The sequence below is a fragment of the Asterias amurensis genome, chromosome 5, assembly GCF_032118995.1.
Source record: "Asterias amurensis chromosome 5, ASM3211899v1".
NCBI classification, from domain to species: domain Eukaryota; kingdom Metazoa; phylum Echinodermata; class Asteroidea; order Forcipulatida; family Asteriidae; genus Asterias; species Asterias amurensis.
Genome location: NC_092652.1, coordinates 9,978,718 through 10,005,385, shown reverse-complemented (window position 1 = coordinate 10,005,385; position 26,668 = coordinate 9,978,718). Strand labels below are relative to the sequence as shown.

The window sequence follows — 26,668 nt, the reverse complement described above, 5'->3', positions numbered from 1 at the left end:
TCTTTAAAAAACAATTTCTTAAATTAATTAAATCCGTTTTGTTATTTTATAATTTGTTGTTTTCTTAATTCTAAGTACCAGAAGTTTCCTCTACATAAATAAAAACAACACATTATCAAAAGTGAGTTTTTGAAGCTGTCATTGGAGGTTTTTGTTTGTTATTTGTATAGTTACGTTTTCATAATTCTTGATAAGTACCAGAAATTTCCTCTAAAATATAAGTATTCTTACGAGGATTTTTGTTATATTAATTTACTACGATGTGGATTGTTGTTGTTGCAAACTGAACCGCAATTGGATGTTTTTTGTTTGTTTTTGTTTGACAGGGCCGCCCAGGAATCCAGGGACAACGTGGAGAGAATGGACCATCTGGAGATAGAGGAGAGTCTGGACCAGCTGGACCAACTGGAGCCCCAGGTGATGCCGGAGCCCCAGTAAGTAGCCAGGGTGTATTGGCCAACTTAACATGCTTGACCAACAGATTTATAATAAATTGAACATGCGTATTGAACACAATCGACGTTAAATTTGCATCGGGGATAAACAATATTAATTTTGGTTTTTACCCATACTCCGATGTGTGTTTAATAGCACTGTATACTCAGTACTTTCCCCGAGTCCTGTGAAAAAATATCACCGGCATATTACTCGGCTGGGATTCAAATCCACGACACTTGAACACATTATCAATATGCGAGCAAAAATTTGGAAGGAAGCAGTAAGAATACAATCAATAATCAATTATTTTTGGAATCAGGTTGGCTTAGCTGTTTCTTTCTTTGTCTTTCAACTGCTGTGGAACCAGGAGCGAATATCGCCAGAGCCTTTGCATCTGGAATGGGTTTTCAGTCTCTTGTTTTTTTAAAAACACTTTTTGAGTTTCCCTCCCACTACTAAAACTGAACATTTCTTTGGGGTCCCCTATTAATTAGCTTTGTTATTTACGCTTTGCTGGTGGATGTACAACAAAGCAAGTATAATTTTAGTTTTGCATCGAGGATAATTTTTTTATTACCCTAACACCAATGTGTTTTAAGCACTGTATACTCAAAGTTCTGTAGAAAAAAACCCACAAGCAGATATGTCTATGACTTCATATAAAATCTGCTCAAATTCGGCAACTCATGGTTAATAATTTGTTTAGCGCTAACTGTAAGTGTTTGATTGTTTACAGGGACCCGCTGGAGCAGTTGGCGCCCCAGGAGACCGTGGAGAGTCTGGACCACAGGTAAGCTTAAAAACAATGCTAAGCATCAGTTGCCTTAAATACATAATAATAATAATACAAGGTATTTATAAAGCGCTCTAACTAACAGGGGAAAGTACCACAGCGCTGTACACACAAAATAAACAAAGAGCAAAGAATAAATAAAAGCTAGCAAATCAGGTGAACAGGTGGGTTTTGAGAGATTTCTTGAAGGCTGCTAGTGAGCTAGAGTGGCGGATGCTGTGAGGTAAATCATTCCAGAGTTTGGGGGCAGCAGCGTGGAAGCTTTTTTCACCAGTAGTGGTGCGTGTTTTGGGGATGGCAAGTAGTCTGGTGTCAGTAGATGACCGGAGGTATCTGTTAGGTTTGTACAACTGAATGAGATCCGTTAGGTATGAAGGCGCAGAGGCGGTATTGAGACATTTGAAGACCAGGGTAAGTATTTTAAAGTTGATACGGTTGGAGACTGTCAGCCAGTGAAGATCGTGAAGAATGGGAGTGACTCTGTCATATTTCTTGGCCTGGTAGATCAGTTTAGCTGCACGATTTTGGAGCCGTTGAAGGCGTTGACAGTCAACAGATGATATTCCATAGAGAAGAGAGTAAAATACATCAATTTAAATAATATTTATGCTAGTATTTTGTGATGATATTTCATTTGTTTGGAAAACTGTGAAATCATGGTGTAGGATTGTTTAAATTTATGCTGGTATTTTGTGATGATGTATTTCATTTTTTTGGAAAACTATGAAATTATCCTGGTATTTTGTGATGATACTTCATTTGTTGGGAACACTGAAATCATGTGTTGTTTATCTGGAAGCTCTTTTGTCTATAATTATAATCGCTGGTTGCAACAAGCGTTGAAAAGTACCAAAAACATTGCTTTTGATCGGACTGTTTTCTTTGAAAATATGAGATCCCCTCAAACTCTTATGCTTAGATTCTTTAAAGCTTAACAAGTAGCTGATGAAAGTTAGTTTTCTACTAGGAATAAACCAGTAGCATACCGCCAATGAAAATATTGTAGGATATGATTATGATGAATTCTTCAATTGTTTTTCAATTTTATTTTAGGGATCTCAAGGACCATCTGGACCCATGGGACCAGTTGGAGCACCAGGACTTGCTGTGAGTATTTTTGTGATCACTTAAAGGAGGAAAGTATTTGAAATGATTGCACCAATTTTGCAGTATTTCAAATGATGGAACAAAATTGAATTGCAGGTATTCTGGATTCAATAAAATGTTTAGTACTTTAAATGTTAATGTTGGGGCGAATTCAAATTTGCGGATATTTCAAATGTCATGTGTGAACAAATTTCAATTGTAAGTGGTTTGGGTTCAAATATCATCTTGAGTACTTTAAATGTTGGCATGATATAAAGAGTTAGACATTTCAAATGTGGGGAGGGGGGTGTTAAGATTGTGTGAGTATTTCAAATATTGAAACAAGATCGCGGTTGCAGGTATTTAAAATATTGAAACAAAACCGGTTGATAAAATTGAAGATTCCATCAATGGTTTGACTAATGGTTGTTTTTGTTTTATTTTAGGGACCAACTGGACCAGCCGGACCCGCTGGCCCATCTGGAAATGACGGACCACCAGTAAGTGACATTACTCTTATCTTGTCCGTAATTTTAAAACATAACTTGGATCTAGATAAAAATAAGAAGATTATTCAGCTCTGCTAATCTGTCGTCAGTCAACTATATTAAGCCATGTTTCATTGACACTACGAGCAATCTACAAAACATTTAATTGTAAGATGACATTATGCTTGCCGATGACTTCAGCAAGCTAGTCAAAAAAATTTCACCCCATGCTAGTTTTGTTAATAAAGAGAAGTCCTCTTAATCCATCAAGTGAAATAAGTAGTTCGGGCCAACTTCCTACCTTCCACCCAGATAGTAGCTCATAAGCAGAATAGTTCTTTTCAGAACCAAGTAGTCTCTAGAATTCTGATATCTACTCCGCGGCACTAGATTCAAAAGCAAGACTTGGTTCCCAAAACAAAACTACATGGCAAAGTAGATATACACACATGGTATACCTGCATACCGAGTATACATTGATACCTCACCATGCAATGCCTCAAGATATTCTTGAGCTGTCACTAAGTTTATCTTACTTTTTTACAACTATGTAGGGAGCCCGCGGAGAATCTGGTTCCCCAGGCCGCTCTGGAGACCAAGGTGTACAGGGACTTCCCGGACCATCTGGAGAGAAGGGAGACCGTGGAGATGATGGTGATGTTGTAAGTTTACTATCCATCTATCTACATGTATAGACCCCTTTCGATACGCGCAGCGTACTCACATGTGCCAATCCTGGGTGTCATTTGGGGTGTCAAAATCATAAACAAACATGCACAAAAGAGAGTTGACACCCAAAATTACGCGCACTGATTCTGAGGCGCGTTCTGTATTGTACAAGAAATCAAGATCTTCCCCTTGCATAACGCGAAGCGCTACAGGTGCTGAGGTCACTCGCACTTTTTACGCACAGAGAACAGCTATTGTCAAAGGATCTGCCTCTTTTTTCAGAGTTTGACTTGATAGTCAATGGATCTATCTTCCTTCAAGTACAGTTCCTCTTAGAAGCTTGGAGACTCCCGAGTAATGACATACTAAGTGGGTGCAAAGGGTCCTTGGACTTTTCTCATACAACAGGCATTTTTCGTACTGAATAATCAAGCACAAAGTCATACATGGGTATGGTTTAAAAGATGCTGACGTCCTCTGTATGTCAGATGTGGAATTGAAGTGAGGATAGTAAGACATTCTTTGGAGACCTCAATGGTATCCTTTTGTTTTAATAATGTTTTAATTCTTGTTTCAATCCAGGGATCTGCTGGACCCCCAGGACCACCAGGACCTGCTGGACAAATCGGAAACCTTGTAAGTAAAAAAAGCAAACCAGATATTGATATTGTTTTTGATTTTCTAGAAAATATTTTCCGGTATTTTATGAGAAAAACATTATTTGGATTAAATGATAAATTTGATAAAAATGGTTTATGAATAATCAAGAAAACAAAAGTGATTATGATACAAGAAAGCAAAGTAAATTATGATATCTACTTGAGGATGGTATGCATTGTCCAGCAAAACTTACATTATTTTTGACTGTATTGATTTTCTTGCCTCTTTCTTCAATGGAATACTTCAATTGTGTCTCTTTTTCGTTCTCCTAGGGAATCAATGGACCACCAGGACCACGTGGAGGCTCCGGCCCAGCTGGTATTAATGTAAGTATTTCTTGCAATCTCAGAAGTGAAGTAGCCTTCTTTTGTTGCTGGGTGACGTGGACTGAAATTTTGTACTTTACAAAATGTGGGGTCGAATCCTAGCCTGGTCAGTTGCTACACTGTTACACTCATTCATTCATTCATGGTTTAAACATCCAAATTAATTAATGGCAGACAAAGGCTGAATTGCGGACATTTTGTACATCAAGTGAAAAGATAACAAGACAGCTAGTCAAAAATGCAGACAAGAAAAAAACCCAGTAAAATTCACAAGGCACAAATGAAGAGAGAACACTTGTGTCACTTGCAAGACACTTTGCATAGTTGCTTCCCTCCACCCCATGAGTTCAAATGGGTACCGCCGAGAGTTAGCAGGCGGAATAGCAATATTCTAAGTTGTTTAATGCTATTTAAACCAGATATAAACGGCAGCCTGATGAGTCTTATTGGCTCGAAACAGACTTAACTTTGTCTTTTGTTTGCCTTACCTTGTGCATCTAGAGTAAAGCACTGGGTTTTTTCAGAGGTTTGTTTATGTATGTTGTGAGCACGTTGAGTATTTTTGATGTTGGATCTGAGCTCGTTTTACTTGTGAAATTTCAGGGAGAGGCTGGACGCCCAGGAAATGATGGAGCACCAGGAGAGCGAGGAGCCCCAGGAGCACCAGGACCTGCTGGCATTGCTGGACCATCTGGAGATGCTGGACCAGAGGTGAGTCATCAAGACTTGGAAACTTTACAAGGAATTAACTTGGAGTTTTCCTGTTAAATGTTCTTCGTAATATGAGTTTACACTTAATGAGATAAGAAAACAAGTTGAATTTCATCGGTACCCACCAGCTACTCAGAGTCTTCATAGGATTAATATTGTAATAAACCCGAATGTTCAATTTGACCAATTCTACAGGGTGAGAATGGACGTGATGGCGCCCCAGGACCAAGCGGAGCTCGCGGAGATAAGGGAGACCAAGGACCAGGAGGACCAACTGGACCACCAGGAGCCCATGGCCTTGCTGGAGCCCCAGGACCATCTGGACCCGCTGGTGAGCGTGGAGACTCTGGCTCATCTGGACCCGCTGGACCCGCTGGACCCTCTGGAGCACGTGGAAACACTGGACCCGCTGGACCCGCTGGCCCATCTGGACCTGCTGGTGAGCGTGGATCTACTGGAGCACAAGGAGCTAAGGGACACCCAGGACAGCCAGGCCTTCCCGGAATCCAGGGACCACCTGGTGTTGCTGGAGAGATTGGATCCCCTGGTGAATCTGGTGCTCCTGGACAAAGAGTAAGTGCTCACTTTTATATATAGGAGGGGAGTCTTTTGTTTGGGGTCTGTTTTCAAAAAAAAGTATTACTTAAAGGCAGTGTACACTATTGGTAATGGTCACAGTTGGTGTACCTCAACATATGCATAAAATAACAAACCTGTGAAAATTTGAGCTCAATCGGTCATCGAAGTTGCGAGATAATAAAGACAAAAACTAAAAACACCCTTGTCACACGAAGTTGTGCGCGTTTTGATGGTTGATTTCGAGACCTCAAGTTCTAAATCTGAGGTCTTGAAATCAAACTTGTGGAAAATTACGTCTTTCTCTAAAACTATGGCACTTGAGAGGGAGCCTTTCTCACAATGTTTTATACCATCAACCTAACCCCATTACTTGTCACCAAGTAAGGTTTTATGGCAATAACTATTTTGAGTAATTACCAATAGTGTCCACTGCCTTTAAAGAGGAAATTCTTTCCCTGGTCAAGAACTGATCTCTCCAGTTTAATCCTCTTGCCAAAATAAGTTCACTAAAGCCCCTTCCCTGTGAGCTATCCTACTTTACCAGGTAAACTATTTCAACACAGTGTTTCATCTTGGGTTTTGTCTGTAAGTGAATCTTTAAACTAGCAGCAGATTACTTGAAAACTTGTCAGATGAAACGTCTAAAAAAAGGGTAACATTGGAAGTTAACTGCCTCTTTCTCTCATTTCATTCTTATTCAGGGACCCCCAGGACAGCGTGGAAACAATGGAAAGGATGGTGTTGCTGGACCCCGTGGATTTGATGGACAAGATGTAAGATAATTTCTTTATCTTCATTTCTTGAACTGCTCGGTGAAAGCATTTTTGTTTGTTATTTTTATTATTTTGTAGTGATTGAAAACACCCAAAAGTCTGAATCTAATACTTTTATGATTGTTTGCCTTTATGAATAGGGACCCCGTGGACCACGTGGATCTGATGGACCATCTGGACCCGCTGGACCTGCTGGACCCCCAGGACCCCCAGTAAGTTGGAAGAAGTAGAATATTAATACAAAGACATGTATATAAATCCATTACATATACAATGCTCCCAGGGCCTTGACAAAAAAGTAAACTTCACAAAAATGTCATCAAAATACATACTTGCGTAAGGAGTTTGAAATGGCGCCCTAATAAGTATGATGTACAGGAAGTAATAACTCAATCAATATAAAACACATAATGGATACTTATAAGAATAGACAAACAGAAAAACCTGGACATGCTGGGAAACCATAGAGTGATTGCTCCCACACATTAAGAATCAACTGAACACAAAACGAAATGTATCATCTAGACACAATTCAAGAGACTTTGGGCTAATTTCATAGTGCCGCTTACAGACAAATTTGCTTAAGCGTAAGCGTATTTCGCAGGTTAGCAAGAAAATTAGGCAGTTGGCTTGCGCGTTTCTAGGGATTTGCATTGTTGCGTCACTCATTTTCATAAAGTAAGCACCGAATGGTTGGCATGGATTTTTTGTGCTTGTGGTTTTAGCAGCGCTATCCATCTACCACCTGAAAATTAATATCAACCTTTTTACATGATATGTAGCTATAGTAAGCACATTTCTAACTTGGAATTAGAGAATATGTGTACAATAAATTGAGATTTTTATTAACACATTTTCATGTTTTCTTGTTCTCTTTCATAACAGGGACCCCCAGGAGAGGTGGTAAGTGAAAACTTTCATTTTGATTTGACTCAAAAAAGTAATTTTTACTCTTTTAAAGACTCAGATAATCTCACAACTTTAATTGAATTCAGCCATTTATCAGTAAACATACAAAGTGGTTTTAAAGGTAAAAAAAAATCTTTCTTTTCATTCAATGTTTTCAGTAAAAAAAAAAACATAAGTAAGTTTTTGTCACTTACAATTTAACAAGAATGTCTAAAGAGAAAACATTTTGTACAGTTTTCTCTAACAACAATTTCTTTGAACAAAAGTCAAGCAAAATAGCTGCAGTAATCTATTTAAACTACATGGAGATTTCGTATAACAAAATAAACCCACGAGAAGAAACTAGCTTTTGGTATTCATAATAACCACACACTGCTATGCTTCATCTCTTGTTCATTCTTTCTTCCCAACAGCAAGCTAGCTACGGACTCTCATACCCATACGCCGCCAGCGCAGGAAAGGGAGCAAGCGACCCATACGGTAGCTATGGTGGATATGTAAGTATTCAAAAGCTTTCATTCATTGAATCTTATACTCATTGTGATTTACTGGGTTAGTTCTAGCAAACATTTTAATTCGCATTTGGAAAAGTTCACATTTGTAAAAAACTTGCAAGTGTGAGAACCAACACTATTACTCTCCAAATGTTCTTGATTTCATTGTGTTCTGAAGTGCAATGTCCTGGGTTCCTGGGGAGTCAAAATTCTTGGTATCCTAGACTGGACTATTCCACTTAACTGAGGGGGAGTCAATTCCTAGAGTTGTTCATTTGTGTGATGTGTGGGCTTTGAACTAGTTGTGCAAACAAACTTCAACATGAACTCTTCTTTCACTTTCTCTGTCAACAAAAAAAAACGTAAGAAGCACCCATGACTCCACAAATGTGTAGTCTCTTGAGCATAATAAATTGTCTGAACTTAAAAATACAACAAAAGAAGTGAAGTGTTGGGTCATGAATACTAAACAAGATTCTGTTGTTTAATTACTGCAGTACGGAGACAAGCCAGTCAAGGGCAAGCCCATGGATAACACCGAGATCAGGAGCGCACTTGCCTCACTCGACAAACAGATCAACAGCATCCGCTCACCTGACGGCACCAAGGGCAACCCAGCACGTACCTGCAAGGATCTCTTCATGTGCAACCCAACTTTCCCAACTGGTGGGTAACCCCCCCCCCCCCCCCTTCTCCCCCTTTCACTGTCCACCCCTGTGCAGGAATCATATCTTGGTACAGTTTACTCTGCTTTTCTGATCAGGGCCCAATTTCATAGAGCTGCTAAGCACACAAAAATTTGCTAAGCATGAAATTTCTTCCCTGATAAAAACAGGATTACCAGCCAAATTTCTATTTACATAGTGCTTGTTACTGGTATTCAGCTTTTGTTTGCTTATTCTGAAAATCACATGGAAATTTGGTTGGTAAACCTGTTATCAAGGAAGAAATTTCATGCTAAGCAAATTTTTGTGCTTAACAGCTCTATGAAGTTGGACCCAGTAGAGTGTGGTTTTGGGTCCCAATCTTGACACGTAAAGAACCCTGCCGTCGATTTCAAAAAAACTCTTCCTATTACTTAGGAATAATCTTAGGACTGAGGACGAGTCCCAACCCTGCACTGTAGCATGCAGACCTTAAGATTAATCCTAAGTTAGGACAAGTTACTCATTCTAACTTGAGATATGACGAGTCCTAACTCTTTTTCTAAATCGACGGCAGCTCACTTATCAGTAAGAGGAGGGGTTCACCCTGGTGTTTTCTGGTGTGGTTGGCTGCAGACTGCACCACACACCTTGTGAACCACTACATTGTGCTATCTAAATGAATGGGTCGCATATCCTGTAGAAAAAAAAATCAGCGCTTTGAGACACCCTTGGATGTGATAAGTGCTTTATAAGAAATGAATATTATTATTATGATTATTAATACTAATTCTTGGTTTTTTTTTTAAATACAGGACACTACTACATCGACCCCAACCAGGGAAGCGCTCTTGATGCCTTCATGGCTCAATGTATCAAGGAGACCGACGAGACTTGCATTGAGGCTAAGGATGTTGAGGTAACTAACCAATGCCTCCCCCCCCCTCCCCTCCTACCCCTATATCTGAGCAAATGCCCCTCTTGAAGCGCGGTTTTAACGAGGAACTCAGATTTATCTTGAAATTAGGCCGTATCCGAAGTGGCGTCTACGGCTATGGCTACACTGCTAAAAATGGTATTCTTAAAATAAGAAAAACATCTTATTTTGAGAAAATACTTCTTGTGTCACTCCCTAGAAAAAGTTTCTAAGGAGTGACACAAGAAGTATATTATCAAAATAAGATGTTTTTCTTGTTTCAAGAATACCGTTTTTAGCAGTGTAGGGCCGGATCGCTGTGTCGTCGTGCATTGAAGTATAGGACGCCCTTGGCAACACCCCTGGCAACGGTCGTAGCCGCAGCCGTAGCCACCAATTCGGACCCGGCCATACTTTATCTCCAATTTGTATTGTGAGATTGCATGTTGCTTAGACCATTACCAAGCTCATCTTAAACTGAACCATGAGGCAAACAAAAGAACAAAGAAATGAAGTCTTGCTGATACATTTCACTTCATGCAAAATTGTGTTCTACAATTTGTCTTGTCTTCTCTAGGGTGCAGGGCAATGCCAGGTAACAGTAGTGTGCGCTCATTTTATAATAATAGTAATAAGTTTAATAGTACAGTATTTACAAAGCGCCAACATTCATGGAAAAAACAAGCTCTAAGGCACTTTGCACAAATTGTCTGTTCCCTGCAGAGAGTATTGCAGTTAAAAAAGTAAACAAGACACTGTTTCAGAATGATGTGTTTTTTAAGGCTTGCGAACAAACATTTTTATTAACCGTTTGGTCCTCTTTATCTTTCAGTACAACACTGTCTACAGTGGTACATCTAAGAGCGTCTACTTGAGCACCCTCAATGACGGCAAAGTTGTAAGTAGTTTTATTCAATGTTTTTCTTGACAGTCAAATAGGTCTGCTTTAACTGAGCGATCATTTATAACTGGTCAAATCCGGTTAAACCAAGTTAAAACAAATTTATTATTTATAACTTTATCATCTGGTTAAACCAAGTTATCACTGGTAATTATCTTATCTGATTCACCAAAAAAGGGTATTTTTATATCCACAAACACAAAAGTAACAATTGCTATCTGAGAGATTGCAAAATTGCATTCTTTTTGCAACTTTAATCATCTGAAATAAAAATAAATTTAAGCCTTTGATTAAGCCTCTGATAGGGTCGAAAACATCAGACCATTAACTATTTTTTGCTGGAATCAATTGAGATAGAAATCCTTTCGATACTTATTCATAACTAATTTGTCCTTGTTTTTTTTTTGTCTTTCCTTTTTTCCCTGAAATTCAGATCGAGTACAACATCACCGATGCCTCCCAGCTTACCTTCCTCCGCCTCCTAACCACCAACGTCTCACAGACCATCACCTACAACTGCAAGAACTCCATCGCCCTCGGTGATGCCAAGAGATCTCTCAAGCTCCTCACCAGCATCGACGTTGAGCTGACGAACGAAGAAGGAAAGAACCAGTACGATGTGATCAGTGACGAATGCACAGTAAGTTTCTATGTCTACCTTATTCAATAAGACCCCCTTGCATATTATGTCGCAAGCTTAAACAACGCCCTCACTGAGGTCAAAGGAAGACATTCCATCAGCTGAAAGTTGTGCGTGTGGCGCGTACATACATGAACATACCCAGTGTTTGGCCCAGTGATGGCAGTTCATGGAAGGGGCCTTCTTTGTCTGTTTTAATGGAATGATTGAGTTAAAAGAGACTTAATTATTATTCACACAGCAGCCAATACAGCAGATGAATAACTTTTTCTTGAAAATGCGCGCAAATTCCGAATAATGTTATTTGATATCTCATAATCTCCAGTTTGTTGTTTAAACACTTGAAAGCCTTGTGCTATTTCCTTTTTTGAAACTGTTTTTAAAGGCCAATGTTGCAACAAAATTGATGTACTTTTACTATTGGAGAGTTTTGCTTTCAAAGCCCAGAATTTGCTCTTCAGTTTGGGAAAGTCTGACTTGGCTCAATTTGTATGGAAGATGTTTAATGTGTAGGTTCATCAGAGACACTCATTTCAACTGTTTACCTTATTTCCACACCAGGAAAGTTGATGTAATATTACCTGATACAATTGAAATTCATAAGTAATGCTGTGCAGTCTCAGAAAGTCTTGATTTTGATAATTTTTATGTTTTTCTGCGACACTGTTTTTAACCGTTTTTTTCTTTCTTTTTTTCCGTACCAGGTAAGAGATGGTGAATGGCACCAGACAAGAGTTGGTTATGAATCCACAACAAGAAGCAGCCGTCTACCGATCATCGACGTTGCCGCAGGCGATATCGGCGGTGTTGACCAAAAGTTTACTTGGGAAATTGAGCCAGTATGCTTCGTCTAAACAGTCTTAACCAATAACATTGACTCTTGTGTGAATATAGTAACTTCTCTAAATATTAAACATGTCTCAGTGCTAGCATTCATCAAGTAGCCATTTTTTTCTGTCTGTCTTTTTTTAAAAACCCCGTTCTAGAGAATGCATTGTCTTATTAAATGACCTCCTTAAAAAGTAGAAATAAGCAAAGTAGACTGCCTCATTTTCATAAAAAAAATACTTTTTTTATTGATGTGCATTTCCAATGGTGCTTTAAGTAAATGTTTGTTTTTAAGTATTCAGTGTCTCAATGCATGTCCTACTTGAGCTTTAAAAAAAAACCATAACATTTGTAGATTAAAACACAACAACACACTATTCCATTCAAATAGATTGCATTAGAAACAGACTACTTTATGTATATCAGTTTCCTCGCATTGACTGCAGGCACAGAAAGTACTGAAGTAAAATCAAACAAAAATGTTATATTTTGTAACTATTAAAGCCAGTTGCTGTGGGTAACAATATAAAATTTGAAATACTTTCTACAATTTTGCATTTTATGAGGTGTGTTTAGATGTAGAGTGGTTATTTTAGTAAATAAATGACGTGTGCTTTGAAATTTTGTCCAGAAGGAAAGAATTTTATCTGAAATGGTATCCATCAAAGTTTGAAGTTTCGTTGATTGATTCCAAAGCACAGGTCCAAAGTGTCACAATCTTGCCAACTGTATTTGTCCAACTGAAAAAAAAAGTCTTAAAAGTTTCTTTTTAAAAAACAAAATACTTAAAATTGAAGCAACCATGCTGACTCAGGTCGACCCTTGAGAAAGTTTTCTACATTCATAAACAAAAATTGTAGTAATCTATATATTTTTATAACAAGTAACCATTGTATAATCTACCAGTATAATTGTGATCACACTTTCCAATTTAGTGTTTAGGACAAAATCATGCATGTTTGTTTATACAAGGGGTTAATCCCTGTAAATTTAAAAAAGTAATGAAAAAATATTGCTGCATTTTGAAAAGGTTAAATATACATCGTGCAAATGTCTTCCATGGGAAAGACTTGGTGCTTCTAAAAAAAAAAAAACAGTTGTCTGAAAGTTGCCTTTTTCATTTCTCGGTTCTCTTCTGATTTATCTCCTTCTTCCACTAGAGGGCGTTGATAAACATGCACAAAGGGGTATTAACAATGCAAGACCCATTGTCAAAATAGCTGTAATTTGTTGGGTAAAATGTGAACCAATTCTTTGTTCTTCTATAGTGATTTCTTGCCACAGCAAGTTGCCTCGCTAGTATCCCATTGTGCAAGTTACCAACCTCTCAGCCTGTTGGAGGAAGTGAAATTGGTTTAGTATCCAAATATATATAAAATATTTGTACAAAAAGATTATGATTTTTCAGTTGCATGAATACACTGCCCAGCTAGCGCTTGCTTGCAGATAGTACAAACTCTCACTCCACGTGATTCTACTTTGTTCGTGTTTCTTGCTTCACCCTCTGAACCTTGTCTTTATGATCAAACTCACTCCACTCTACCCAAATCTGGCCCAAAAATATGTTCACAGGCAAAAGTGCTAAGAAGTTTGAAACTTGTGGGGGTTGGCAAGGCAATTTTAATATGCATCAAAACTGTTATTTGTTTGGAGCGGAATCCCCCCCCCCCCAATTAAAGGGAAAGTCAAAATTATGACTTAGATCTCATAATTAGGACTTGTGGTGCTCAGTCTTAATTATGGTATACAAGTCATACAATTTATGACTTGTACTCAAGTCATAATTGTTAATTTTCCTTCAATGTTTCCAAAGGGTTTACTGGTAAATTGTCACAATATTACAGGCATGATGATCTTACTACAGACTTAAAGGTCTGTTTTCCATTTCTTTTTTTCCCCTTCATAAAATTGTTTTCAATAAGGCCTGAAAGGTGTATTAAAACCTACACCATTTGTACTTAGAAGTCAGCCCTTGTACGAAATAAAATGTTTCTACTTTATTCATCAAATCAAAGGACCAATATCATGCCTGCAACAGAGGAAAACATCCCAAAACAATTTAAGTAAAAGTGGGGTTTAAGACAGATGCAAAGCAGCTCGTATGGCCCAAGAAATATCCGTTCGAAAAAGTAGTATTAGAAAGCCATTATATTTGGTTGTTAATGTTTGGGAAAGTATATGCCTTATATATAGAAGAAGAAAATCCCCAAATGCAATAACTGAACTTTATCACACACTTTTGGATCGATCATGGCCAGCAGAAGGAACAAAATAATCTTGTTCCATGTTCTTGGAAGGACTGACGATTTTGGTAGAAAGTGGCTGGCATAAAGTGTTTTCCTTCCCGCCTAACAAAATCTTCCGCCCTCTCTAGTCTACGGCGGATAGTCTGCATTCATTGGCTGAAAAGTTAAGGGTTTATCGGAGAGTCGTCACTGATTGGCCAACCGATCAGGCGGGGGGGGGGCTGGTGACGTGAAATTGGTGTCTATGCTGGCGGAGTTTGACGGACGACCATTTTGTACAATCCACAACGAATTTTAATTTGAGTACCTCGTCATGCATTTAATTAGGAGGGTAGTGACACTAGCGTTACAAGTTGTCAGCGAGCTGCATACCCGGTGGAACGCCTGCTGCCCCCGCCCCTCCCCCGTCTTACTGCATGGGTTAAACATCCGTGCTTGGTTGGTGGCGCTCATTTCTTGTTCCACATTTTGTATTTTTCCTGCTCTCAATCTCATCCTGTCGCTTCGTACGAAAATGCACTATTTAAAAATTGTAACGTTTATAGTTGACCTCTCATTAACTAAGCTCTACTCATTCATGAGTCATGACAAGATTCTTTCTACAACACCACTGTAATCTTTATGATTGATTTGAACACGCTTTTGAATAGCAGTTTATTTAATAAATGTCCTATTTTGTTTTGGAATTTGCCGGAGTTCTTCTTTCAACCCAAGGATGATCTCAACACATGATCGTATGAATTTGAAGTTCGGTAAGTAAAGCTACATCATGATCAGTCACATGGCCGGCTTTAGTACAGTGTACCCAATCCAATCACGTCAACCCCCACCCCCCAGTTTTTGTCCAATACTTCGTACAATTACCCCCCCCCCCCCTGCCCTCACAACCAGCTTAATTATTAATACTTGTCAAGCACGCAACTAGACTCTAGAGCTCATTCTAGAAAATAAGGTGCATCCTTATATTAATGATTATTATAGTTTCTGGAAGTAGCACGCAACTACTTCTAGAAACTATAAGGCTCACGCAGGGGATAGTTTCTAGAAGTAGCACGCAACTACCCCCGATCCGACCATGGGTACAAAATCATTACAATATTTTGTTGAGGTGTTCATGTGCATATCACTTATTATATAACACCCAAGCAGATCCTTGCCATTTGATTGGAGGATTGTCCGTCACGTGATAGCAAATAAAAGTACCATTGCACGCTGAGTCACTCACCGTGCTTTTTCGTTCCATCCAAAAAAGTACCATTGCACGCTGGCAACGAAAAAGCTGAGTAAAAACATCACTGCGTGCGCGTGTCGTTGGTAACGCAGCAAGGCATATTAGTAAAATTACTAGCATTCGTCTTCTACAATTAAAAATTGGAGGCCTACGCTTTGTTTGTTTTGAAAGTTGTATCTTTCAATCAAAATGACAAAGATCTACTTGGATGTTATATAAAACAAATAATGAATGTTTTTCATTCGTGCAATGGTGCGAATATGTTCATTCGTTGAAAGCTGGAATGTTCCATTCAACTCGGCTCCGCCTCGTTGAATAGAACATTCCATCTTTCAACTCATGAACATATTCGCACCATTGCACTCATAAACATTCATTATGTGTATATCAGTGCTGTCAGGGTATTTCTTTACAAAAGTCATGTGGGTAGGTTTGGATAACTTTCCATGGCGCCACCACGTTTTCACTAATTTTTACAAAAAGGGATAGGTTATCTGAATCTCATTGAGGTAAATTAGATACTACTATTATTTCATATCGAAGTGGTGGCGCCATACAGAAACTTTTCCGCAGGTTTAATTGATTGATTGAAACATGGAGGAAGGTAGTTGCGATAGCGTAACCCTCCTCCCGCCATTGGGAGGGTTAGGGTTACATTATATCCCAATAGGAGGAAGGTAGACCCAGCTGGGGCGCTGTATTAATTTTTTTTTTAATTTTGACATTATCAGTGATATTAAATGTCAGTAGGCTATGACTGATAATGTCAAAATTTAGAAAAGGGGAATACAGCGCCCCAGCTAGCTACTGGGTCTATGGCCGATAATGTCAAAATTTTGTAAAAAGGAATACAGTGCCCCCAGTTACTGGCTCTAGGAGGAAGGAAATAAGAAGGAGTTTGAATGAAGGGGACTTCAAAAGGCGAACCTGGGGTAGGCCTTCTGTAATTTATAACAACACCTCGTACATGTCATAATCACCGACACCTTATTATACAAACACTGTGCGACCTAGAGTCTGTGAGTTTGCGCGTGCGCACTTGGTTCTTCATGCAACTGAAGATGGCTTCATATGTCGTATGGATGCATAAAGAAAAAGGTGCTTTTTTTAGAAAATTTTAAGCCAGATAAGGAAGCAGTGAAAATATGGAAATAAAAATCGCAGAGCCATGTTTTATAAACCAAAGTTAATAAAACAATAAAGTGTAGATAGATGGTACAGAATTGTTTTTGTTCATTTTGAAAAATTTCATACGTTGTAAAGGATTTCTTGATGTTTTGTTTATTGGTTGTTGTTTGTGGGGCAAGGGGTGAGTTAAGTGTTATCGAGTAGATTTTTTATGTTTTAAAGTGAATTTATCATTGAAAGTTAGGCTAATCTCTTGAAGAACCCTCAAAGAAACAGTTTCCTTGAGACTTTTACATGATCAGCTATCTTCAGCACATTGATGACCTTGACTGTTGAGGCTTTGACTAGGTCGGTTCTAACTGGGACAACATATCGTACTGACTGTTTTTTCAATTAGAGAGAGGTGGTACTGCTGTAGCGTTCTTGCAAATAGTGGCATGGCGTGGCCAAAGGTCAGAAGCATAGTCCCACAAGTACACAGTCAGCACAATATCCTACAATTGATGCAGTCTGGTGCCTAATTCCCCCTGGAGTCTTACTTGAACTCCAAATATCACAATTTAGAAAATATTTTAGAGGAACAAGGAAAAGTTATATGAGTAGTGTAGGATTTGCATGCTGGAAGTGTAACTAAGAGAGAGTTTTGCTGTATTAAACACCATGTGAATATCTGGTTTGAGTAACTTGGTGGTTCTCGAAAGAATTGATCGGTCGGCCCTCTCCTTACCAATATATTACGAATGCTTACCAACACTTGCCAATGCCTATACGAACGCTTATGCACGCTTTACCAACGTTAACAATGCTTACGAAAACCACCCCGAATGACCGTCTTTGCAACATTCGCTGAAAATTGAGCGATCTTCGTACGGAGGTGGGGAATAATTTGTGAAGTTTCTGAATTTGTTACCAACGCTTACAAAGATACGGCGAATGTTGCGAAGCTTGAGCGATTGTCAAATCCGATAGCATATTCGCTGGCATATTCGCCATGTGAGAGCAGCATAAAGTGACGGATTTTCGTATAAGGAGGTGGAGAATGACTTGTGAACGTAGTGAATTTGTTGCAAATGTGGCGAAGTTTGAGTGACTGTTCAATATTTCTGTTCGTAAGCACATTCGCTAGCATATTCTCCCTAGTGTGAGAGTAGCATAAGCACTACGATTCATCTTAAGATGGGTGAGTGCCAGCATTACCATAGTGATTTGCAGTGTGACATCAGACCTTGCTAACAATTAAGATTGATTCACAGTTTAAGATGAATCTTAGCTCTTTGTTATACCAACACAAGCTGGCCAGTAACCAGCTGATGGCTATTAAAGGAACACGTTGCCTTGGATCGGTCGAGTTGGTCTTTGAAAAGCGTTTGTAACCGTTTTTTATAAAATGCATATGGGTAGAAAGATGTTGTAAAAGTAGAATACAATGATCCACACAAACATGCCTCGAAATTGCGTGGTTTTCCTTTTATCTCGTCGACTTACACGTCGGCCATTTATGGGGGTCAAAATTTTGACTCCCATAAATGGCCGACCATGTTTGTTCGCACAGTAGAAGGAAAACCACGCAATTTCGAGGCAAACTTGTGTGGATCATTGTATTCTACTTTTAAAACATCTTTCCAACCATATGCATTTTATAAAAAACGGTTACAAACGCTTTTGTTTTGACCAACTCGTCCGATCCAAGGCAACGTGTTCCTTTAATTCATAGTTAAGATCACTCTAAACAATTACAATTGATAAATTTGATACAACAAAAACACAATACAACAAAAACTATGGCAATACTGACAACTCATCTGAAAAGTAAAATCTTAGTGCTTTTTGAAATTGAGCAAGGTTATTCTTTTGATTCAGTCCTACCTTTGACTCCTCGACACGAAGAATAGGATTTGCTTCTAGAAATCTGACCAGATCCAATATTAATGGGGAAAAGATACCAAGGGAGCAAATATCCCTGTCTGATGACTATTGTATGGACAGAAATAAATGATAAAGTAGTCTACATTCATGAGAGTTTCTAGTTTGAAATGGTTTTGAGGCATAATGCCAGCTCTCGGGGCAGGGCATGATGCTTGCCCTTGGGGTAGGACATGATAGCCCTTGGGGCAAGTCATGATAGCCCTTGGGGCAAGTCATAATGCCAGCTCTCGGGGCAGGGCATGATGCTTGCCCTTGGGGCAGGACATGATAGCCCTTGGGGCAAGTCATGATAGCCCTTGGGGCAAGTCATTATGCTAGCCCTTGGGGCAAGACATGATGCTTGCCCTTGGGGTAGGACATGATAGCCCTTGGGGCAAGTCATGATAGCCCTTGGGGCAAGTCATTATGCTAGCCCTTGGGGCAAGACACGATGCTTGCCCTTGGGGTAGGACATGATAGCCTTTGGGAAAAGACATGATAGCCCATGTAGCCCATGGGGAAGGACATGATGCTTGCCCATGGGACAGGAAATGATGATTGCCCTTGGGGCAGGGCATGATGATAGCCTGTGTGGCAGGGCATGATGCAAGCCCTCAGGGCAGAGCATGATGCTAGCCCTTTGGGCAGATGACACTAGCCTGTGGGCATGAGATGATGAAAGGGCTAGCATGCCCAGGGCATGAAGCTAGCCATTGGGGCAGGGCATGACGCTTGCCCTTGGGCAGGGCATGATGCTTGCACTTGAAGTTTAACATTTTTGTGTGAGTCTTTTTGTGAAACTTTAAAAAAAAAGTCTCACACAATGCCCTGCAATATTTCAACCAATCCAACCAAACTCTACAAACCTGAGCTCAGGTGAGAGATTTCACAAAGGGCTAAAATAAGATTGATCTTAACTGCAAATCAATCGTAGTGGCTGAGTAAAGTGTAATCTGTCACAAAACAAATCACTATGGTAATTATACTGATAATTTGATTTGTGATGATTTTTTTTTATTGCTATGTGAAATCGACCCCAGGGCCTGATTTCATAAAGCCTTTAATCAGAACACTCTGCTGAGCAAATTTCTTGGCTCGCTAAGCAAGAAATGATCAGGGTACCAGTCCCAGCAATGAAAACTATGGTATTCTGGCTGGTAATTTGTTTTATTTTATTATGTTATATTTTGCAAGTTTGGGCTGTTTGAAAACTGATGAATAACACACCATGTTTAAAGTCTCACACTCCCAATATTAGTCCAGGTGTGGATTTCACAAAGAGTTAGGACTAGTCTTATCTCGAGTTAGGACCAGTTACTCGTCCTAACTTTGGACTAGCCATACGTTTTCAATATATCCTAGGACTAGTCCTAAGTTAGGACTAGTTCTAACTCTTTGTGAAATCGACCCCAGGTGTCCTTGTGTTAAACTGTGTGGAAGGCTTTGACCTTACAATGTTTTGCAATTTCGCTCTCATCTTATGTGTGCCAAAAGCCATGTTGCTAGATTGAGTGGAATGTCTTTTCCTAAACAGGACTATGGCAACAGAGGGCGCATTGCATGATAGCACATCGGATCAAGGGATAGCATTTGGGCGCTGCAAGTCCCTTTCAGTACACCCAGAATGACTGAACTTTAAAGGCCTAAGAAGCTGTGAAAGTAGCTGTGAAATGCTTACCATTTATTTCAATGATATCATCACTCATGTTTCTATGCAATATATTGATCAAGCTTTATATAAAAATCATGATGCAATGTGTTGTTTTTATGTAATTATTAAACAGACACAAAATCAGGCACCCATGTGAAGTATGTCCTTTGAAGAAACAATGAGGTCTGATTAAAGAGAGGAGTGCCAGGTAAAAAGTCAAGTTGAAGTTTAGATTTGTTGCCAAGTCGTAAAATGTTTGTTGCGGTGGTAGGGTAACAGCCTGTACGCGACCAACAGTTGTAAAACTGCTTCTCCTGTGAGACTTCTGCTCTAACCATTTCGGGCAGTTGTTGAGAGTCAGCTGTTTTTGGAGAGCTGAGTAGTTGCGTCAGAGCCATTGCTGCTACAAACATTTAACGGTTTGTTCACAAGTCTAAAGCTGATCTTAGAAAGAGAAATTTGTCAATCTACTTTTTTGAAGTATGGATTTGATGTTTGTCACATGGGGATTAGCCAGGCCCATGTTTTATTCTTGCTCCATGGTTTATTTAAACTACTTAGGTGGTCGCTGGTTCAGATCCCGCTCTTGTCAACTTTTTCTTTGTTCAACCCAAAGTCTTTGCTCAACCCAGAATAATGTAAACTTTTCTATAAAAGCCAGTTTTTTTTAATTTGTTTTTCAAATTAACCTAGTCAGTTTCCCTTATGGTTTATTACTTGATTTCTGAAATAAAATGTTGCATCTCTTTAAGGTGATTCCTTTCCTGCCGCTTACAAAGTTGTATCATAAACTGTGGCTAGATCCCTGGCTGTTATGGCAGTTACAGGTTGTATTGCTTCTGACTGGCACCACCACACAAAGAAATTTACAAAGTGGGGAGACCGCCCACACTGGAGCTAGATTATCGGGAGGTTGCAGGTTCAAATCCCGCTTTAGCCAACTTTTCTTTGTTCAATTCAACCCAAACTCAATTAAAGTTGACACAGTCAGTTTCCCTTGTCATGAAAGAAGTTCATCAGGCTGGTAAATTATCATGTTTGTAAATGAATTTGTAATGTCATGAAAGAAGTTCATCAGGCTGGTAAATTATCATGTTTGTAAATGAATTTGTAAGTAATTGGCTGTGTTTGTAGACAATTGTTTTTACAAAGTTTCCCCTGTGTTTTGATACTTCAAATTAATGAGTGATAAAAATGTTGTCAACAGGGAAAATTCACCCATGATGTCATTTTTTGTGTGCTTGCCTTATTTACAAAGCTTGAACTTACCACTTATCCACAAAATGAATGACCCCTAACTATATAAACAATGGAAACACAGATCCTGTTGGCTTGTTTCTTGGTGTTGAACAAAGCAACCCCAAAAAGGAAATACCACATCATGTGGACCTTGACTTAAGATTGTATTATTTCAGTAATGCCCTGTCTATGCCTTTAAACATGTGTTATAGATATACTCCAGTCAAGAGAAGGCTTGCAGGAGCCTATGGGGCTGTGGTGTCACCTTACAACATGCAGCCAGTACTGTGTGACCGAGGGAGTGTCTCTACATGCACTACTCAGCACAAAAAACAGCTTCCTTCCTATTGGCCGAAGGTCTGGCCATGTGGATCCATCCATCCCATAATAGGCAGATAAAACCAAGCTGCACCAAGTGCTGAGCGAGCCTGCAGCCACTGAAAGTTATTGGCAGCTAGATATTCCACATTGATTCTTGGTCACAGAGATTGTACACCATGTATAGCTTTGTGGGCCAGACAGCCAGCTATCGCTGGGGCCTGCTCCTTCTTTTAGCTGCCGTACTTTTTGTAACAGCCCAGGGTGCATCATCATGTAAGTAGATAACTTTGTATTGTTTCATTTTGCATGAAAACAAAAAAAACCCTACCAAAAATCTCTAATCGCCCAAAGTATTTTTTTTGTTTTTTTGTTTTGCTTATTTTGGGGGTGAATTTGACTGAGATATATCTCTCATGCATGATGGTCTTTCAAGTTCACTTGTGTGTCCATGCTCTCTTTTATACGGATTACATTGAATCTATTCAACTATTATTATTGTAAGGAGCAAAAAGGTTATCTAAAGTGGTATGGTGGCTATTGTTTCTTGGGTGTAAAAGGCCACAGTTTTTCTTGTAATAGTATCGTAGGGACTTGTGGAATGGAAGTTCCATTTGTTTGTTCAGTCTTCTCTAATTTACTTTGTTAAACTCATATTTGTATGTATGTTATGTAGCTTTATTTGAAGCTTTGCATGGTGTGGATCTAAATAGGAAGTAACTATAACTTATTGTAAACTTGCAGGTGAAATCATTAAAAAATCTCTTTTGGTTAGAAGGAGTGTCGGTATGGCGGCTCTTTTCAGAGCCAAAACTCGTCCGAAAAGACTTTTATACAGTTACCTACAAGTTTACTAGTTCCAGTATTCTGCTTGTCCAATATTGTGAGTTAAAAGTTGCAGATTCCATGTTTTGTTCAGTGTAAAGACATGTTTTTTTACCTACAAATGTAAAAGTGTAATGTTGATACTCTGCAAGAGCAAAACCAGTGACTTTTCTTTTGCTGAAGGCAGGTTCATTCAACCGATCTAGATAGGAATAAACATTCGTATCAAGTCAGCTTTGTTATTTAGTGTTTAAATCTAAACTCTATGGCTAGAAACAACAATCATCCAGAAAACTTTTGAAAAAAAAAAATTACAAAGTGGGTTCAATAATATGGAAAAAATAATGAATTTGATAAGTTTGGGAAAATATCATTTGTAAGCACATTTGTTGTCTGAAACTTGCGGTGTTCAATTTAGTTAAATAATAATTTAGATTTGTAAAAGAGAACATTACTACCAAACATGCATGATATTTTTCCTATTAAGGTCTGATTGCAGATTTTTAGGCAGTCAGAAATAGTGGCAAAATCTTTACTTAATAAAAATTCTATGAAGAGCCTAAATGAAATTTGTACTTAAAAATAGGGAAGACTGCAGAATAAAGCTTTTACTATTTAATTTTTCTGGCAATTGATCATTAAATTTATTCTTTTCTTTGGTTGGGAAGAGTTTGATCCTACACACAAAAAGCTATGCTAGGGGAGACCAGCTTCATAAAGGAGAGTTTTGTTTATATGAAAGGGGGGGGGTTACGCGGCAGACACATAGTAACAGACAAGGACTCTTGTGTAGGATTTAGCAAAAATTGCCAACTTGCAGTATTATAAGTATCTTGGGAGTGTTTGTGAAGTTATGTGGCATCTGACCTCAGCTAAGGTCACAGCTGAGGTCAGACACACAGCTGGGGATAAGGTTGTGAAAAATGGCTTACTCCTGCAAATTGGACTGGGTTTACTGCTAGCCTTGCAGTAAATGATTGATTTTGAGGCGCCCACTGTGACAGCTTGGGGAACTGGAAACTGCCATACTTGCATTATTAACACTCTTTGGGATTTCTTTAAAAACTTAGTTTACATTTTAACAGTTGTGATATGTTGAAGATGTAGCACTTAATTAAACAAACTGAAAGGATTCGTTAGACTTGATTTGTTATCGTGTTTAGGCTTAATACAACTTTAATTAGAGTTTAAACAAAAATACTATGCTATGACTATGCAGTTAGCGCTTCCAATCTGAAAAATAACTTTCATTTTAACTAGACATCAAACCAAACATGTCTACCTCTTGGAAAGCCAGGCCAACCAAAGGACAGATTATAAATAGAAAAAGTTTGATATTTTTCCAAAACCTCTGAGCAAAATCATTCATGGGGTAAAATATTTTTGGAGAACCTTCAATAAAGTGGTAGAAAGAGGGTCACTCCCAGTACTATGCACTTTTACATGTGGTTTTCCCATCAAGTCCAACTAGAAACCACTGTGCTGCCGAGTTGTCAATGTGGGCGGAGCCTATTCAGATGACCTGGCAGGTTAGACATGATTGACACGGTATCAAGGACGTTGGAGGCGGAGCCCAGCGGGAGTCCTTGGCCAATCACAGGAGAGAGGCACACAGTGCTGGGGTCTGTGATGCTATACTGGTTACAATCATGGAGTGAAAAACTGCAATACAGCAAAACATTTGGCCCAGTAGGGAAAATTGTGATAGTCCCTCTCTAAATTCTGATATTCTTACGAAGTGGCAGCATACAACATTTTGAATAGTTGAGGATTTATTTTACCATAACTGTTTGAAACATGACTTAGACAAATAATCTGAAAAAGTAGAAGAAATAAAGTTTCTTAAGTTTTTTTTAAGTTCTAGACAGGATTTATTAGGCCTATTGTATCGATTAAGGTTGGAAAACATGTTGGAAGCTAAGCAGGAAATATTACTGGGATAACTTATAAACACGGGAAGCTAGTTATTAGCTCTGCTATTCTTTATTTTAGTTCATTTGCATTTGTTTTTGTGTAGCTTTGTTTTAGTTTGAAGTTGAACTTACATGTCTGAATTGCATGTTATTTTATTTCAAAACACATAGGGCTACTTTTTTTTTTAAATTGCGACAAATTCTTTTTATCCAAAGTAAATCAATTCATATGCAATGCTCTGGAAAATCTTGAAATGCACAAAAGGATGAAAAATGTGCTTTTTAATTTGTTTTCTTTTCTTTACCAGCGGACACTTATCCGAGAGAAACCACTCATGCCACTTTCTTGGCTGTAACTTTCAAAATAAGTTTGGTTTTAAAGGGAATTACTTCTATGGAGAGACGGAGAATGAATGCCTTTATTTCACAATTAGCTTCAAACTTCATATTTCATTCAAAAAACATACAATCTGTGCTCAAACTGATTTTTGAAGTGAAATTTGAACATAAGTTATATGAATAAATTCAGTTACCTTCACTTATCTAAGGTATCTCATGAAAAAAAGATGAAAGTTAAGAAATAAATTCTTGACTAAAACGTTGTTAAAAACTAAAAGTCATGTTTGAACTTTATTTGATTTACTTACAAGTTTGTAGCGAGCTTCTTTTTCTAATTTGGTTTTGGTTTAGGGGACCAGGGGGGTGTCCATAACAAATACAGAGTTATGGTCGTAGTTTGTTTGTACATGTAGAAACATAGTTATTGAAGATGATCAAAGAATCAATTATCTTTTTGAGCACAGAATGTACTTGTCTTTATCTTTAACTATGTTTGTTAGCTTGACTCTTCATTTTAGAGACTGACTTTTTTTTCTCTCCTTCTTCTCACTGAGATTTCAAATTGTTCATAATATCAGTCCATCGTTAGTTTTCACCGTGTGGATTCAATGAGTCTGCATGACCATGCATGAGAGTAGTTGACATACAAGTTAGCTTGTAACTTCCAGGGGTGGGGTTCAAGGTGGCTAAAAAGGTGGTCAAATCCTTTCAAAGAAAAGGGGGACAACAGCATTAACTTTTCTTCACCTGTTTCAAGGTGCCTACCTGATTTGCCCCCTCCACCCCTCAAAAGTATCCCTCAACCCTTAAGTGTTTACCATAGTATAAGGGAGCGACCCTCAGAATTGTTTTTAAAAAAGAGTGGAGCTTTGAAAAGTCTTAAATTTGTGAAGGAATCACAAGGTATTTTTTTTTTTTTGGGGGGGGGGTAGATTTTTGTATAACTTTTAAAAGTGTTTGATGTCACTTTATTTACATACATTTTTCTGAGGGAAAGGGTTGATCTTAGACTGTACCATTCATGCATGGGTGAGCATCTCATCCAGTTACAAAGCTTCTTTGCATGTTTTCTGTTTTTTGTGCACTTTTTGTTTTTTGCTTCTCCAGTTTTTTTTTTTTTTTTGTGCATTGCATGTTTCCAAAGTAGCTCATTTTGCCATATCTGCATGCATAGTGTAATTTTGTTGTTTCTTTGTTTAAAATGTTGTCATAGCATTGTAGAAAAACTTCATAATTTGTGTAATCAGTGTTGCATGAATTCCCACTCCCCCCATTTTTAAGTTTTCTGTTTCATGTTTGAAAAAAACTTTTTAAATTTATTTCTTTACACATATTTTTGCATTGATACTATGAAATGCAGCCACATTTATCGACTGCTTAAAGGAAGTCCATGTAATTGCATGTAAAGAAAAATATTCAAAATACACAATGATACTTTTGATTGTGATGAAGACTTTGGAGATAAAACAGAATAATTAATGAAATTACATTAAATAAAAAAGCGAGAAATACACAAAAATCAATGTTATGTTTGGAAACAATTAATTTGTCCCACATTCACATGAACTAAAAACAACGATACTAATATATTTCATATGTTACTAATGCATTTTGATTGGCATTTCATTCTCTTTCTCACTAAGTGGATAATTGTACTTTTGTATTGATGCATTTTGTTTTTCCTGATTCTTTGCTGCACAAAGTGCTCCAAAGCCTTCTCCCACTGAAGATTGATGTTGGTATTTTCCAGATTGTGGTCACACTAAGGTGGATGCAAGAATTTATATGTTATGCCGAGTGTAAATTTTGTGCATTATGCTTGTGTTTTGAAATAAAATTAGAACAGCCGTGGTAATTTTATTGAATGGTGGTCTTATATCAATGTAACCTTAATGGTCTTAAAGGGTCTATGTAACTTTTGTAGGACAAAAAACACAATGTCCACAGATTTACACTAAACTTACACAGTTTGAAGATAACGATAGTAGAAAGCTTCCCTGAAAATATTACGTGCTGAG

The 26,668-nt window shown here is 38.3% G+C and overlaps 1 protein-coding gene across 1 annotated transcript in view; it reads left to right on the top strand.

Annotated features, from left to right (window-relative positions):
- Positions 1-13,312, top strand: part of LOC139937260 (uncharacterized) — a 40,480-nt gene extending 27,168 nt beyond the window's left edge. Inside the window, exons 48-65 of the mRNA XM_071932359.1 lie at positions 327-434; positions 1,175-1,228; positions 2,285-2,338; positions 2,764-2,817; positions 3,360-3,467; positions 4,057-4,110; positions 4,407-4,460; positions 5,064-5,171; positions 5,367-5,744; positions 6,452-6,523; positions 6,664-6,735; positions 7,409-7,426; positions 7,846-7,929; positions 8,424-8,592; positions 9,386-9,489; positions 10,319-10,384; positions 10,821-11,027; positions 11,732-13,312. Coding sequence (XP_071788460.1) covers positions 327-434; positions 1,175-1,228; positions 2,285-2,338; positions 2,764-2,817; positions 3,360-3,467; positions 4,057-4,110; positions 4,407-4,460; positions 5,064-5,171; positions 5,367-5,744; positions 6,452-6,523; positions 6,664-6,735; positions 7,409-7,426; positions 7,846-7,929; positions 8,424-8,592; positions 9,386-9,489; positions 10,319-10,384; positions 10,821-11,027; positions 11,732-11,881 — 1,914 coding nt within the window. The 3' untranslated portion in view covers positions 11,882-13,312. The remainder of the gene's footprint in view (positions 1-326; positions 435-1,174; positions 1,229-2,284; positions 2,339-2,763; positions 2,818-3,359; positions 3,468-4,056; positions 4,111-4,406; positions 4,461-5,063; positions 5,172-5,366; positions 5,745-6,451; positions 6,524-6,663; positions 6,736-7,408; positions 7,427-7,845; positions 7,930-8,423; positions 8,593-9,385; positions 9,490-10,318; positions 10,385-10,820; positions 11,028-11,731) is intronic.
- Positions 13,313-26,668: the final 13,356 nt, after the last annotated feature.